Source organism: Corella eumyota, chromosome 4, assembly GCF_963082875.1.
Source record: "Corella eumyota chromosome 4, kaCorEumy4.1, whole genome shotgun sequence".
Taxonomy (NCBI): domain Eukaryota; kingdom Metazoa; phylum Chordata; class Ascidiacea; order Phlebobranchia; family Corellidae; genus Corella; species Corella eumyota.
In genome coordinates, this window is record NC_137493.1 from 2,571,419 (window position 1) to 2,588,494 (window position 17,076).

The window sequence follows — 17,076 nt, forward strand, 5'->3', positions numbered from 1 at the left end:
CAAAGCTATAAAAACAATGAACATTCTATTTATTACAAAAATCAAATATCTTAAGTATTTAAAAAAATTATTAAATAAATAGAAATAGTAGTTTTTTAATAAAAATAAAACATATCAACACACAAGTGATATTTTTTTTAAAAAGGCACAAAATTATTTTTGCAACTTTTCCACTTCTTGTTACTCTTAATGAACTTGTTAGAAATATGTTTTAACTTTTTATTTTTACCTGTGTGGTGAGTTTATATCTTGCAATAAATCTTCAATATCAATAGAACCCAATGATAAATCAAATGATGTTCCAAACCTATTTTCCTTCTCATAAGCTCCCGAAAACTCTTGTAGAGTCACTTTCACTATTCCCTAGTAAACAATAAAGTACACTTACTTCAAGGGCATGTTGTAGTGGTTTAAACATATGACTTTACAACAGTATGTCTTGGATTTGATACCTTCTTCTTTCATGCCATAGATTTTCTAAGTAAGGCTTTATGAACAGTAAGGAATAATTAATTGAAGCTCAAACTGCCAATTTAAATTCAGGATTGGGTCAATGCAACAAATGTTAAAATGAAAATAAATTTTGACTTTGTTTTAAAATAATTTTACCTGCTCCCCTTCACTGAGATCTTCACTAAGTTGAAATATTAGAGATTGAACATTAAAGTTTGCACTCATTGGGGTGTACTTGCGTAGTTGAGGGGGTAATTGGAGTTTTGTGGGGGTTGGCTAAAAAAGATAAAAAATAAGTAAAAAATTACTTGTAAAAAAAATAAAAAAAATAAGGCTATATGTCTTTGTTATGCTTATAACACTAGTTTAAAAAAATAACGCAAATATCTTGGAATACTGATAATAAATAAAAAGGGATCAAAATATTTACTGAATTAGGAGGAATACAGGTGAGACCAGGTGCCTCAAATATTCCAAATTCTCGATTAGATCTTGGGGTGGAATGATGTGATGAAACTAAAAAAAATATGTAATATATTACATTTTTATCAAGTTAAACTATGAACAAAATAATTCTTATCAAGCAAAAGACTATCTAAATTATAATAGTAAGCAAACAAATAATACATCTAGATTAAATACATAAATTAATTTAATTTTTACAATTTTTTAAAGTAAAAAATTCGATATCATATTAAAAAACTAACCACTTGAGATGTTAGACAATCGATCATTTCTCTTCTTCTTGCTGCTTCCTGCAACATCCAAGAGCACAGGAGCAGATGCAGAATGGGCTGGTCTCAGTTTTACCTCAGTATTAAGAAAGCTTCCAGATCCTCCAAGAATCTCGTCTTCTTCATCTTGATCCTGGATGTCATCAATATCTCCTCCATAAGCTAAGTTGTCCAAAGTCTAAATATTTGAAACAAAAGCAAAAAAACAAATTTTCAAAAATTTTCAAAAAAATGTATAATAAAAGAAATTAAAGATTAATATAAATTTATATATAATGGATCTTTGTGAATGATTATATATGGTCAGTCTTAAGGCCTACAAACTAAATTAAATTGTCTTTTATGGTGCGAGGGTAAAGTATCAGAGACAAATATAATTCGGGACAATATAATCACTAAAATTCTGACAGTAGGGTGAGGTATCGACTAGTTTAAATAAAATTAATCAATAAAAATAAGTTTTCAAAAATCTAAAATTAAAAAAAATCTTGGAAATTATAAAAAATATCAACACAAAATTTACATAACAAGTCCAACACAAACTTTACCTTGAGTACTTGCTCATAAGCATGTTTAGATAGAGTGACAGTGATAGATGATGAAGCATGGATGGTAACACACATCCTCTTATCATTAATAGCACCCAGACATGAGTTAAACTCTTCACAACAACTTGAATCACTTAGACAATAAAACATTAAAGTTTGAACAATTTTTATAACCTAATTCAACTAAACATATGATCGAAAATATGGCAAAAAGTATGAAAATAAAATAAAAAAAGTAAGTTTTAAAAACAATGACAGTTATTTCTTTTTGCTAATTGAACTGTTTTTTGTTTTCTATTATTAGACAAAATTTTTTATTTTTTTTTAGTAGAAAAAAATTTGTTAAATTACTTTAGAAGTTTTGATTTATCGCAGCATTTTCTTCCATCTAATTCCTTAATTTTATTTGGAATATAATCAATTTTGTTAATTGAAAGTTGTAAAGTTGTTTTATGCAATATTTCTATGTCAGTATGTTCTTCCTTATTATTATCTTTTGGCATTGAGTTTGTCATAAAATGTAAACTAAAAAAATTAAAGAATAAAATACACAATTAATAAACTTTACTTTTTTAATGCAAATATATAACAAAATAATATTTAAATAAAAGTTTTACAGACAAAATCTTAGTTAAAAATCCTTAACTAACCTTGTTCTTTTAAGTTCTGTAATACTGGGTCCACAAGATAGTAGAGCATCACTATCAGCTTGTTTTGCTGCTAATTCAACTTGTTTCTGTCGATGACTTCTTAGGTTCATGTTTACTATATCAATACTTAGTTTATCAAATGGTCCTCCACAACTAAAAAAAAATCAATCATAAAAAATAGGAAAAATTGAGTTTTTACAAAGAATAACATTACCATTTTAATTGCATTTTTTTAAAATTATTGTCTTATACATATACTTGGTGATTATTTAACTTAATATTTTTAATAGTAGACTAGGTATGTTAGTGAAAGAGCATTTTTATATAAGATCCTGGGTTCGATCCCCAATGCTGTCTTGCTGTAAAGCCTTTGAAAGGTGCTATAACCAGTATGGCTCCTGCTAAGCCAACACCTAATCAGCAGCTTAATTATTGGCAAATATAATCTATATTATCTCAAGTTGCCAATGGCAACTTTATACTGGGTTGGGGTAACGAATGTTACTCTAAGTTTAGGTCATGAAGTCGACCTTCCCACATCGAGGATAAATAAATACAAAATAAAAAATATGTATAAAAACCTTTTATCAGGATAATTTTTCACAATAATTTGCCCCAGATTGGCCACCAATAACTCAAAACTACCAGGAAACTTAGGGATGGCAACAATTGGTGTTTCCATCTCAAGTTGAAAGTAAAATGGTTGAAAATTGGTTTTGTTATTTTGTTCCAAAGTGGTTTCAAGTTCACCTATAAATTAAGTTTAATAATTAATAAATAAAAATACATGGCAAAAAAACTCTGATCTAACAAAAAAGTTTAATAATTTAAGTTTTGAAAGCAAGGTGTTGTACCTTCTTCAACAGATTCATCAAGGTTAACCATTGATTTTCCTAGCATGACCATACTGTTGGACACTTTGTCTAATATACTTCGTGCCATATCTTTGTAAGCCTGTATAAAAAACAGATTTAAATAACGTTTCGCATTATTTTATGTGTAAATGACAATTCTATGCTTGGTGGTCAGGCAGCATGGTGTGGTGGTCAGAACACTTGCTTCACTACATGAAATCCAGGGTTTGATCCCCACTGCTCTTGTGCTATAGCACCCTTAAGTAAAATCTATAAATAGTATAAACTTCTGCTGCTTACACTGAATCAGCAGCTTAATTATCAAGCAAATATAACCTATAACATCCCAAACTACCAGTAGATACACATCAGGTAACTTTTTAGCCTCTACACAACATATTAGTTATACTTCTAATATTGACCTTTTTTATTAAATAAACTTGTAACCTGTTTAGTTGCTGTTGTCATCTGAGCATTTGTGAAATCACCAACTTCATCGATTAAAGCCAACATCTCAGCAATTAACCTGGGCGAATGAATATAACAAGCTGATGCTAGATTTATTTGTAATTTCATCTCATTTGTGCTAGCTAAAAATGTTGTCATAACAATTTGGTTTTTAATTAAAAGTGCGTTTTAAAAAAAAAGTACTATCACATTAATAATGATTTACAATAATTAAATATTTTATTTAAAATTTTTTAAACCAATCGCTAAAGTTTTTTGACTTTTAAAAAGAACTGTATGAATAAAAATTAATCAAAACTTAAACATTTTAATATAGAGTTTAGGTAATTTAATTTTAACATTTAAAAAAATTAAACAGTTGAAATAGTAAACTAACCTTGTTTTTCTGATGATTTGTCAATATTATCCATGTCAAACACCAAGTCATTTTCATCTTTAAATGATTTGCTTGTTAATAAATCTTGTTTTTTCATCTTTGTGACCAAAGGTTCAGATTCTGATGTGAAAACATATTTGACATCAGGTTTAGCATTTAAACTTGTAGAAAGTCGTTGAAACAAAAAAGAAAAAGCTTTTGTTTGTTTGGTGTTTTCTATAGGACTTGCATGCGCAGAAAAAATTGAATTATCTTCAGAATATGACCCAACGTTGAGTATTTCAAGCCCCATACATTTCCCACTTAAATCTCTTACATCAGAAGTTAAATTCTGCATTCTTAAACTAGCAACCGAACCAACTACATTAACATCAGGAATTAAACCATTCTCAACAACATTTTTAGAGTTAAGATCTGCCACCACATGAGCCCCAAGCATGGTTAAAGTTGCAACCTTTCTACCAACAGTATTTTCGTTATGTTGAATATGACGCAACAATAATATGTTAAGTTTTTTTAAATCAATTTCAATATGAGTCTCTACTTTTTTGTCATCTTCATTTTTAACATTTTTTTGAGATTGGATCGCTTTTAAATGACTGTCATTATTTTTATTAATGCTGTCTTGATCATTCGTATTAGTTGGTTTTAGTTTATGTAGAAAATTAAGTATTGTAATCCAGCTTTGAGCGTTAAAGACGACGTCCAAAACATTAAAGTTCCCGCTGATAATATTACATGGTGACTTGTGTGATTTGTTTTCTGATGATCCACAACTAAAAAATGCAAAAAATATATTTTAACTAAAAATATAATATATCTAAAATGTAGAATTTTAAATTTTTTAAAGTAATTTTTAGAATAAAATTTTTTTTTAAGTATCGGGTTATTAAACACTCTTACTTTTCATCCTGAGTTAAATCTGGAGATCCTTCTTTTAAACTTTTAATTTCCAAACAAATTAAGTGTTTGCTGGCTTCATTTAACACATCCTCAAACTTTGAATTCTTGTTTTCAGTTGGAGACCCAGGGATATTACTCAAGTTGTCAGCTACAGTTTTAAGTACATTTGAAGTTTGTGAGTTGGGTACGGGTAAGGTTGTTTTACTTGTTGTTTGAATTATTTCTGATGCTGATCTAAGTAATTGTGGACTGCTAGCACCTGTAATATGGTTATTAGATATTTAAAATACCCTATTTAAGATTTTCAAACACTAGATCTTAGCATTAGGAAACTTAGAGAGCTTTAATTATTGAATTAGATAAAAATATTTAAAGAAATGTGTTAAAAAAACTGTGTAGAACAAAAAACATCACAGAAATGACAACTTAAATCGTATTTAAAAAAAAGCCTTTTAAAAGTTAATGTTTTTGCAATTTTAAAAATTTTTAATAAACTCTTTAAAATACAATTTAAAAAATTTATGTAAGGGTTATAACATTACACCATTTTTGACGAACAAAGTTAATGAAATCTAACCTTTATTAAAATGTTTGTTAGGATCTGGAGAAGTGGTCCCAGAATCGAGCATGTGTCCACTTCCAACATCCATAAAAACTCCTCTGTGAGATGCAAGGAGGAGCTCGTAATCTTGTCCAAGTTGTTGCATTACATCAATTAATAACAAACTAAAATAAAATAAGTTCAAAGTTAAAGTAAGAATTATTTACAAATATTACAAAAGTTAAATTAAAGTCTGTAAAAAATAAAAAAATATAGAAAGATTTTTTATTAAAAAATATACATAATAAAAATTGAACAAAACTTTATAAACTATTCAAAATAATTTATTTATACCAAAAAAAATAAATACAGTTATCCAAGTGTACCTATAAATAATTGACAAATTATATAAATTAAAATAGATAAACCCTACTACATTTTATTTTAATATTAAATAAATATCATAATATTAGTCAATATCTTACTTGTAAATTGATAACGAAGTTGTTGAATCAAATCTTCTTTGAACAAAAGAGGATTGAATTCCTGATATTTCAAACACCGACAATATTGTTCCCAAATCATCAAACTCCAAAACTATTGATATTTTATTGATAGAAAAATCGCAAGCTAGTTGCTTAGATTGCGCACGTTCTTTATTATAATTAGGGTTGTATTGAGTGGTGGGGGATAGTAAGTTCTTTACGCTAAGTTTTGTTTGACTTGGCTGGTTTGTTTTCTTTTCAGAGTTTGGTTTGGAGCTAAATTGGTGCAAGCATTTCATTGCAGTTTCAATCTTAAAACATATAAAGTAAATACTACAAAAAACTAATATATTTTACAGCATTATGATTACATACAAATTTTTAAATCCATTAGACATAAAGCAAAAATAAACTTAAAAATTTATTACCTTTTATTTTAAAACATTTTAAACTGCATATAATTTTTTTTATTATTTTATTTGGGTTTTTTGAACATTGATAAAAGTAAATAAAATGATAAACAAAAAAATATATTACAATAATGCAACGGAAAAAAATAATAAAATCAATTTCATGATTAAAACATACCATAAGTTATAAATTAAGTATGTTATGGCATGGTCACCAAACCCAGAATATATTCCCTTTAATAAAAAACCTCCAAAAATAATAAATACCTACATTTAAAATAGTAAGTATTCACCTTATTATGACTAATCCGAAGTGTCAGATCGGGTAGATTTCCATTCACAACAAGAGATGGATATTCAGGATCAACAGTCGACACAACTCGTCGCTCAACAGTTAGATCAACACTGAATTGTTTGACTAAATGATATTTTTCCCTGTCCCCTGTTTTGAGTATTTCTGATACACTGTAATCTGGTGCAATAAGAACCTGTATAAAAAAAATTTCAAATTTAAAAAAAATGAATATTTAGACAAAAATAATAAAGATTAATTTGTTAGCTACAGACTAAAGCACAGTAGAAGTTTAAAAATAAAAATGCTTTTAAAATCTTTTCATAAACTTTTTATAAACTAAAATTTTAACAAAGAAAATAAATTTTAATATTAAAAACCTGTAAATCAGCAAAATGAAGATGATATCGATCGTACATCTTTTCCCTTAACATTCTCTTACTTAATTGTTGGTGATCAAACTCCTCCTCTTTGGAGGAATTAGGAGAAGAGTGGGAAGAAAGAGAAGGAGAAGATTTCTCCTTTGTTGTTGCCAATGTTGGGGTAGTCTATAAAAACCAAAATTTATATTTTTACATTTTTTCCACCTCTCTTTTTTTATAAAATTCAATTCCCACCTCTTCCTTAACCAAGATAGGGGTTCCTGGAGGAGTCATAAAATCATCATCATCAGAGTTATAATCCTCTTCTTCTTCTCCCTCCTCAGATGATGATCGATCCGGAAGAAGACTAACTCCACTGCTCTTCAGTTTATTAAAAACTCCTGAGTAGGATTTACAAAATTACGAGGAAAATACTAACAATTATTATAACTGTATAAAGCTAGCCTTAGGCCATAAATTAAATGTTTAAAATTTGTTATCATTCTATATCATTCTACAATTGTTGTTTGTAAAAAATATATTTAAAAAAAATTGTAAAATTTAAGAAACACTTAGGGAGGCTTTTAAAAGGATAAAGAGAATGGGCTAGGACTGGAAAGTATGGAAGTACGTTCAAAGATCGTAAAGTACAAGAGAACTCAAAAATACTTACCCTGAGTATGGTTCTCAAATGTCATGTGACCAAGGTTGACAATAGCAACTGGTGTGTTAGGAGAAGACCAATCCTGTGGAATGGTTATTTCTGGTGCAAATATATCCAATGACACTGCCCATCTATCTTTGTTAACCTGCAGACGGTCAGGTAAAACTCAAATTAATTTTTTATAAACATTGAAAACTTAATTTTAAACTTATAATATACAAAAAGTTTGGCCTTCTCATTTTTACAAAAAACAAAGAATTTAAGTTTTAAAATTTTCATATTAAAATAGAACTTTTCTTAAAATTTTTTGTTACTTTTGTTTTAGCCAACCTTTTACCTTGGTTGTTTGTTTTCCTTCTATCAACCTTCTTACAGTATTTGTAACCTCAGCTCGTGTCTGAATCAACCACGCCTCATATTTTTCTCTGGCTACTGAGATCAACAGTTCACTATCCACTGCTTGGAGGTCGCGACCTTTAGAATATAATTAATCATTTAGGGTAATAAAATGTTGATTTTGTTGATTTTTTGCAACATTAACAAAAATAAATAAGAATATTGCTTAAAATTTTTTTCCAAATGCCTATCAATAATAAGGTTATTTTAAAAAGAGTGCTTTTTAACTACCTACAAAACAATTTAACAATAAAATTATATAAAGAAAAACTTTAGTTTTTCATATAAGTTTTTAAAACAACAAATAATAATTACTTCTTTGGTTATAAGATTTAAAAAATGATTTCAGCCGATCTAGTAATCCAGGTAGAAAAGTAAGAGCCAGGGGAGCGGTTACAATTTGTAGAACATTCGAAAACATAGTGTTATCGTTCTCAGGTAACTTTTCATAAGTTAAACTAAAAACTGGAACTTCGTTATTCTCATTAATCACATTTTCATTGTTCTAAAATATAAAAAAAGTTATTTTAAATATAGACACTTTAGAAAGAATGATTTTTAAAATACAGTTGTTATAGATTTCTCATAATTGTGATTTTTTTTTAGTTTTATTTAATTTTTATTTAATTTTAATAAAAAAAAATAGTTTAAACATTAAAATTGTTTACTAGTTAAAAAAACCATCAACAAAATTTAGTGAAATTTAATCCCAGCTAATTTGATACAGTTTCCTGTAGTTGACAACAAATAATAACAAATAATTAGTTAATAAATAATTCAAATAAATGCTGTATTATGTGACTGGTTTTAAAATTAACTGAAATTGTAATAAAAACATTAAATAAAATATACAAGAATTAAACATTTTAAGCATTATATCAATGAATATCTTTTAGAAACTTTATGTTTTATTATTTATTAAATTTTAAGCAAATTTAGATGCAATAAAACATAAAACTTTTACCTTTCCATATTGAAACAAGGTGTTAAACACATCTGTGAAATTCCTGTTATAAGAACCAGGTAAGTTAATAGTTGGTGATGTCGGTTTTTGTTTTTTCATCGATAAAGGTCGAACCAAATGTGAAAAATGTTTATTATTTGAATCTAAATCCTTCAATATTATTCCACCTAATTTCATTTGAATTTCATGGGTACCATATCTAAATAAAAATGATTTTCCTAGCATTGGTTTTATTTTAAATTTATATATATATTTATATAATTTAATGAAAATTAAATTCAATAAGAAGACAAATACAAATTTAAAAAGTCCTAAATTGAATTTGTAAACAATCTTAAGAATTACTAAAAAAAAAATTAAAAATCCTAAAAAAAATGTATTTACCTTGGTCTCCACTCACTATCAACTTTAACATTATTAAACTCGAGCATCACAATCCCACTCGTACTTGACTCACTACTCATCAGAGTAAAACTCCCAGTATTGAGTGTGAAGTTGAGTTTGAGTAATAACGCATCACGTTTAAGGAAGGTATCGGTTGTATGTTGATCAGCTAAATCTTCACCAAACATTTCATATATTTCATCATCATCTTAAAAAAAAAAAATTTTACATTTATTGTAAAAACTTTTTAAAAAAAAAAATCATCTTTAAATAAAATGATTAGAATTATAAGTAGTTGAAAAGTTGTATTAGAGTTCATAAAAAGGACAAATTTTAGTTTGTTAGAATGGAGGTATATTGGTCATGGCCTCAAACTATGAGTTAAAATGTTTTAGATTTGAACCTTAGCAATGCCACGCAATTTGCCCTTTACATTACAATAGCACACCCTTTTCCAATAAAATACAAAACACTAAATATGAAAAAAAAATTATACTAATAAAAACCAAAAAACAAGAAATAATTTATGAATAATATATTAAAGCAGGAAAAAAATTAACATCATTATCAGGTTTAAAATGATTTCTTATTTTAATTCAAACATTTACCCAGATCTTTGAAAACACTTTCATGTAAAGTTGAATCCTCATTGTTAGGCAACAAGTCCGACATCTCCTTCTCTAAACTCTCTAAATTCTCAACTTCTTCGCGATTTTCCTCAATATTTTGATTATTTTCTATTTCATCCTTGTTTGAACCAGAAGAATTATTACCCCATTTTCTGATACAAAATAAAAGTAATTTAAAAAAAAAATAAAATCTAGCAGATATTTACCAAGAAAATCTTTAAGAAACAAAATCTTTTCAAAATATTTTAGGAATTCTTAAAAAAAAAATGGTTATTGTTAATCATTTTAAATTTAACCAAATTTAAAATTAGTTGAAAATTAATCTTAAAATATAATCTTACCCAATCCATCCCACCCATCTCCAAGCTAAACCAGGATTAGTTTTCTTTCTTGTACTAGTTCCCTTGAGAAACCTTCTCTAAAAATTTGTCGAGTCACAATTTTAAAGCACAATGTAGTATTTTTATATTTTTTTTTATATATATTGATCGCCAAAAGTCTCCAAAAAAACTTACAATTTTTGATTTTGTAGCTTGCTCTGCTTTTCTTTTTATTTCATTTTCCTCGTTAATTTGTGAGTAAACAATTTCTCTTAAAATTCGAAGTTCGGAAAAATTTAAATCCTCTTCTAATTCTTTGACTTGTGAAACTAAATCATTTGCCTTCGAAACAATAAAATAAATAACAAGTTTAAAATTTTAGTTATTTGACTTAGAAAACAGTCGTAGTAATAAAACCTAAATATAATAAATTAAAAAAATTGTTTTAAAAACAGAACTGAAACATTAGGTACCTTAACTTTTTTTTTACAAAATAATTACAAAATTTACAATTACCTGGGACTTCAACACATATTTTTGATGAAGATATTTTCTGTAGGTTTTTACGTATTGAACGACCACTTTAACCCGATTGCATAAAAATTTTAAAGTTTTTCGAAGTCTTTGAGTTTGAATCTTTTTCAGTTCAATGTCCATTGCCCATTTCCACCATAACTTTGGACTAAACAAAATTTATAATCAGACCCCCAAAAAAATTTTAATTTGCAAAAGAAATTGATAAAATAGAATTTTAATTGAAAAGGAAAATACAAAATAAAAACAAAACGTAACCTATTAAAAATGAATAATCCATTTAGATTTTTTAATTATTTTTAAATAACAAAATTACATGTAAAAAAAAATTTGTAAAAATTTTTAGGTTTTTTTGATATTGCAACTATTTTATAAATAAATAATTTACTTTTCTGTTATAGTTTCCACTGGTCTTCCACTTTTATGCTTAGCTCTTGTGCCCCACCTTGCTATCTCATTAAGCAAAACCGAAACCTGTTGATACTGAGTTTTATTTAAACAAAGAGGGATAGTTGGTAATTCCACATCGAGGGATAACCTGGGTTTGTGTTTTGATCGAATTGGAAAAGAAGAACAATTTCGTGTCAGATGGACTTCCCCGCTGACAGGGCAGACAATAAAGTTGTGACCGTTAGAGTTGGCTGATTGCTTTTTTTCAGATGCATTTGATGCATTTTCCATTGCAATCTAAATTTTATTTTTTAAACATTTTTATATTTAACACAAAATTTAGTATTTCTGCAAATATTGTTTCTAATTACAACCTTAGTTAGAAAAACAATATTTACCATTAGATCTGAATGATCCAAGTCACCAAGTATTTTTGACTTTGTGTCCCAATAAAATGACATATCTTGCAACTTCATTTTCTTCCATTTTTTATCAACTCCAGGCAATTGACTTGGCTTGGCCTCCTAAAAGAAATAGTTAAAGTTAATTCTTTAGTTATACAAGTCGATTGCCCACTCAGTGGTCACATATTTACATATTTTTTAGTTATATAAAAAAGACTTTGGTTTTTTAATATTTATACAAAAATATAAATGGCAAAATTACTAAATCCACAATATTGCAACAATTTAACAAATTCTGTGGTCAAAAAAAGTACAAACACCCACATAGAAAGTTGTTTAAAATATTTTTTATTTTTAAAAATAAAAATTTGTTTACCCAGTTTTCATTAGTAGTTTGTGTTGATAAAACATCCACATGAATCCCACAAGAGAAGGTGTCAGGTAGCGTGACATCATCCTCATATCTTATATGTAAGTCATGAAGGTGAACCTTGAATAATAAAACAATTTAAATTAAATTCATCCAAAGTCATGTAACATCATCTGTTTGTGTTTTAAACCAAAAACGTTGTCATTGTCTGTTGTTATTTAATAGCCTTAGTAAAGACAATATAGTTGACGTTAGAGTAGGGTAAAAATGTTAGTTTAATAAGTTGATCGTTTACATCAAGTATGAATAAATACAAAAACATTCTGAAGTTAATTTTACATATGTCAACACTGTTTACTGATTATAGAATATAATAAGGCCTGCATTACATTAAAAGTTATTTCTTTAATTTGCAAAAAAACTTCTTAAGTAACTACCTGCAGATTTTCCACAATATTGGTAATAATACTTGAAGAATAGGAATGCCAAATTGCATACATTGATTTACTTGAACCTTGAGTAGCATTCCATTTTTCCTCTAAGGCTGCAAGCTGTCTTGTTTTACTAAAAATCAAAACCAATATTAGTACACAGAAATATCAATCTATGGTTGTTTATTAAAATGTTTTAATTGGTAATATTATTTAATAAAAATAGAAGTAAGCCTGGCAGGTTTTTATTATAAAAGTTTAATTGTAGGCAAATTAAAACAAAATTGTATCTAAATTATAGCTATCAAAAACATTAAAAAAAATTTAAATTAAGTGGTTTGATAAAAAAATATTTGTATATATGCTACTTTTATTTACTAATTTTTTTTTTTAATAAATTGCAAACCTTTCTTCTTTTCTTTGTTTATCTGTATCATCATCAACCGTTGAGTTGTCATGTTTGATCGGTCGTACAATGAGATACAATTTATTGATTTCTATGATCCAAGGTTCACTACCAAACATGCAATGTCATTAGAAATTATTAAATGTTATGTAAGCACTTTTAAACATTATTTATATATTTCATCTAATACTAAGTCTAGTTGCAATTTTAACTACAATTTTAATTTTTTTCCTAAAAAAACATCATATAACTGATTTTACTGTGTTTAAAAACAGTTAAGTATATTTTTATACTTTTTTAAATTAACTAACCGTACTTAAAATACCATAAAAATTGATTATATAAACAAAATGAAAATAGTGAAAAATTGAAGAAAATATTTTGGCATGTGACCTTGTGACACGCCCCCACCACACCCTTATTTACCCAAAAGTTTATCAACCTAATAAAGAGCATTAACAAATTTTATATTACCAAGTTTATAGGATAAAACTATTTGTATTTAGCAAATGTAAAAATGCAATAGTTCCACATGAATTAATTTTTACATACTTTAAAACTAATAATAACTATCAGTAGTACAATTTGTTAAAAATAAAAATTCTTAAACCCAATAAAAAATTTCGAAATTTACAACTAACTGAATTATAGTTATTACAGTGTATAAAAACATTTAAATTACCTATAACTTCTATAGCTTGGAATTCGAAGTGATATTTTTCCAATCGATCCCCACTTTACTTCAATTCCTGGCAGATCAAATTCCTTTAAGGCATCCTTTCTTAAATGAAGATCCTCTAACTCAACAGCTCCTATTTATATCAAAAAAAAGTTTTAAGACTGAATTCATTATCACAAAAAATATTAAATAGTAAAAAAATTTCAATTTTCTATTTTTTCTTATAATAATTTTAGGCAGTAAATCTAACCGACATTCTTTAATTCTAAGATGTCATTTCCCAAATATCGCAATAATACCGCAAAGAAAAGGGAAGTAAAAGCAAGAAAAAAAATGCATTAACTTTTTTAGGTATATATACATTAGCTTGAAGACTCCATATTTTGCGCCGTTTTTACCTTTTATGGTATATACCCTTTTTCATCTCACACAAAGCTAAAAAAATCTTAAAAACCTTCTATTTTAACATACATCCACATTACCTTGTACAACTCCAATAGACAATTTGCCTGGGTTAAAATTTTCAACATATTGCCCGATGTAGCGATTTAAAACTTGAGCTGCAAATCTTTCAAGCATGGTCAGATCGTTATTAAGTCAAAAAAAATATACAGTAATTTAGGCATTAGATAACATTTTTACACCACATTGTTTCTGTAAAAGGTGCCAGTTTAGCAGTTTTAAAATCACAAAAAATATCCTATTTTTTTAAATACACCATAAGACTGTCTGACTGTGTCGGTCTGTCTGTCTGTCTGTCTGTCAGTCAGCCAGTCTGGAAAGTAGAGCAGTTTAGACGAGATCTCGTGCGTGCAAACGTAAAAAATGGCGTGACTGCCCGTGCACGCTCACCACGATTTTCGGTCTACGCGTGCACGCATGATTTATGTTGGCGTGTTTTACTTTAAATTAATTTGTTTAACAACTATTTTTTCAGTTTGCCTTTTGTAATTATTTAACTTTTTGCAATCATTCAATGTTAAAATGCGGAATAAAAAATAAACGGAATTAAACAGAATAAAACGGAGCTGGAATAAAACAGAACCGGTTGTACTTTAGAGGAATGGCGGAATACGCATCGGAATATTTGAGAATAAATTAAAAATTAAATCAAAAATTTTGCTACGCCTCACCTAACACTTCTTTAAAAAATATCTTTAAATTAAAAAAAATGTTGACCTAAACTTAGGCAAAAGAATATGGGCAAATACCTAATTAAAACACCGCTAATATACACCAATATATATGTTGTATTTACAAGAAAACAATAATACAACTTAAAAGCAAATTAACTTATTTGTTGTTTAATTCTAAAATAGTCATCACTTAACATAAATAAAGCCCACAGAAAATTGTTATAATGGAATTATAACTTCGTCGTCGAAACAGGCATCCCGATCAACGCATATTTCAAATCTGCTGTCAAAATAACGATCAGGAGGACAGAGCAAGTCAAGAGTAAAGTCACATTCACCCTCACAAAAACCAGATCCCGAACCAGATCCGGAATTAGATCCGGAACCAGATCCGGAACCAGATCCGGAACCAGATCCGGAACCAGATCCGGAACCAGATCCGGAACCAGATCCCTCAATGCAATCACAACTTAGAGGGCACATTGCTGGGCAATCCACTGAATAAAAAATATATATTTAACTTTATTTAAAAAAATTACCTAAAACAAATTGAAGTAGGAAGAATTAATTTTTATTATCCCAAAAAATTTCTTTTCTAATAAGATAAACCAAGATACCTGGTCCACAATCACTCTCGGGAACACACTCTCCGTCAAGAAGAAATTGACCTCTCGGGCAGCTGCACCCTGCGAGCGAAAATCTATCACAACGTGGTGGACATTGCCTGCGTTCGCACGTGACGTCACAAGTAGGGGATCGTGTAAAAACTGTTCCATTAACGCAGTCTATAAGAAACAACAACAAATCATAAAATTTTGTGGTAAAATTTTATGACATTTTAAAACAGCTTTAAAAAAGTTGTGATTTTAAAATGAAACTTTTAAAGTTGATTGCCATTTTTACACTTAATTTACGTTTTTGGCAACAAAAAATTGTTTATCAATATCTAAATTTTAAAATTTTGTTATTAATTTTTTGTCGTTTTAACCGGAAGTGACGTAATATTTTACCACTTGTCAAATTACCGAAACACTCCGAGGAATCTTCGTAACATTCATTTGTTTCTGCGTCATAAATCTTATTCTCTTCGCATTGACAAACATCGTTACAATCATCATAACATCTCGTATTGGGTCCTTCCATCATGGGGTTATTATCAGTTGGGTCCGCTAGAGGGGGTATGGGTATAGGATTTCGAAAGCATTCACAAGTCTGTGGGCAAGAGAAAACAGTTGCCGGGACTCTAGGCGATGCGCACTCGTCTAGAATAAAAATTTAAAAAGAATTATGTGTAATTGTATATTAACACATACGTGATATTTAATCGTTATTGATCTAAAAAATGTCGTTTTGCGCTTTTTTAGTATGCTTTTTTATAACTAAAAAACGAGAAAAAAACGTTATCTTTTAACCTTTTTATGACGACGCATATAAAAAAATTATTTTAAAACATTACTAAAGCAAGAAATCACCTGGTGGGGCTCTAGTACAAGCATTGACTTGTTCAACACACTCTCCTGTGTTCTCGTCGTACCAAAAATTTTCTTCACAGCCACAATGTCTTGGTTCCATAGAAGTGTCGCATACTCCGCCACAAGTATCATCCGGGCTGATAAAGCATCGGCAGGATAAAAAACAAGTGTTCCCCCGGATTTCCCGAGGCTCCGGACATTCTAAAGTAAAAGGATTTTTGTACAGCAACATAAATATATAAACATACATCGCAGTTATACTTTATTTAAAAAAAAACAATTCAAATTAAAGTTAGCTTACCATCTACAAGTTGTTGTAATTTGCTTGCTGTAAAATAAAAAAAACTAGTTTATACCATCAGAAATGGCAAATTACGCCGTATTTATTGTCAAATGTATTTTAAATTTAACTTTAAGTTAAAAATTTACAATTTGATTTATAAAATACAAGTGAATCTTTTTATTTTTTGATATTACGTGTTAGTGACTTATATTAATAATCAAATTAAATTCTTACAGTATATAGCCAAAAATGCTACGAACAGGGGTGCCGAAACTAAACCCATTGTATTATCTTAACTTAAATTAGAAAAATCTGAAAACAAACTTTTACAAACTTTAAATACAACTTTATTCTTAAAATTATTAAATCGTTATAAACTGCAATATAGCTTTAAAAAACTTTTAAAAAATGGACAACTTAAAATATTTAAAAAATTTGTTAATTGCTAAAATCTGTAAAAACATTTATTAACGCTCATTTACTAAACGATATGTGGCGTTTTGTTATCCTAATTGATATGTTGTTCTGTGTATTATTC

At 28.0% G+C, this 17,076-nt stretch overlaps 2 protein-coding genes across 2 annotated transcripts in view; both read right to left on the minus strand.

Moving 5' to 3' along the window:
* Positions 1-14,281, minus strand: part of LOC145751487 (intermembrane lipid transfer protein VPS13D-like) — a 36,661-nt gene extending 22,380 nt beyond the window's left edge. Inside the window, exons 1-33 of the mRNA XM_082567658.1 lie at positions 14,130-14,281; positions 13,651-13,780; positions 12,969-13,076; positions 12,569-12,695; positions 12,138-12,251; positions 11,732-11,881; positions 11,356-11,654; positions 10,950-11,115; positions 10,629-10,775; positions 10,455-10,531; positions 10,093-10,265; positions 9,485-9,692; positions 9,101-9,299; positions 8,452-8,641; positions 8,078-8,214; positions 7,750-7,885; positions 7,332-7,477; positions 7,095-7,262; positions 6,716-6,910; positions 6,013-6,323; positions 5,564-5,712; positions 4,987-5,245; positions 4,084-4,859; positions 3,687-3,829; positions 3,240-3,339; positions 2,967-3,135; positions 2,386-2,538; positions 2,087-2,260; positions 1,736-1,868; positions 1,161-1,365; positions 884-969; positions 610-729; positions 230-363 (exon numbers count right to left, since the gene is read on the minus strand). Coding sequence (XP_082423784.1) covers positions 230-363; positions 610-729; positions 884-969; positions 1,161-1,365; positions 1,736-1,868; positions 2,087-2,260; positions 2,386-2,538; positions 2,967-3,135; positions 3,240-3,339; positions 3,687-3,829; positions 4,084-4,859; positions 4,987-5,245; positions 5,564-5,712; positions 6,013-6,323; positions 6,716-6,910; positions 7,095-7,262; positions 7,332-7,477; positions 7,750-7,885; positions 8,078-8,214; positions 8,452-8,641; positions 9,101-9,299; positions 9,485-9,692; positions 10,093-10,265; positions 10,455-10,531; positions 10,629-10,775; positions 10,950-11,115; positions 11,356-11,654; positions 11,732-11,881; positions 12,138-12,251; positions 12,569-12,695; positions 12,969-13,076; positions 13,651-13,780; positions 14,130-14,226 — 5,879 coding nt within the window. The 5' untranslated portion in view covers positions 14,227-14,281. The remainder of the gene's footprint in view (positions 1-229; positions 364-609; positions 730-883; positions 970-1,160; positions 1,366-1,735; positions 1,869-2,086; positions 2,261-2,385; positions 2,539-2,966; positions 3,136-3,239; positions 3,340-3,686; positions 3,830-4,083; positions 4,860-4,986; positions 5,246-5,563; positions 5,713-6,012; positions 6,324-6,715; positions 6,911-7,094; positions 7,263-7,331; positions 7,478-7,749; positions 7,886-8,077; positions 8,215-8,451; positions 8,642-9,100; positions 9,300-9,484; positions 9,693-10,092; positions 10,266-10,454; positions 10,532-10,628; positions 10,776-10,949; positions 11,116-11,355; positions 11,655-11,731; positions 11,882-12,137; positions 12,252-12,568; positions 12,696-12,968; positions 13,077-13,650; positions 13,781-14,129) is intronic.
* A 715-nt stretch (positions 14,282-14,996) lies between these two features.
* LOC145751214 (uncharacterized) lies at positions 14,997-16,862 on the minus strand. Its single transcript, XM_082567316.1, has 6 exons — positions 16,773-16,862; positions 16,557-16,583; positions 16,256-16,456; positions 15,809-16,045; positions 15,401-15,568; positions 14,997-15,280 (listed from the first exon to the last, which is right to left on the minus strand). Exons 1-6 carry the CDS (start codon positions 16,819-16,821, stop codon positions 15,003-15,005), a joined length of 960 nt encoding a protein of 319 aa, XP_082423442.1. The 5' UTR covers positions 16,822-16,862; the 3' UTR covers positions 14,997-15,002.
* Between the last annotated feature and the right edge of the window lie 214 nt (positions 16,863-17,076).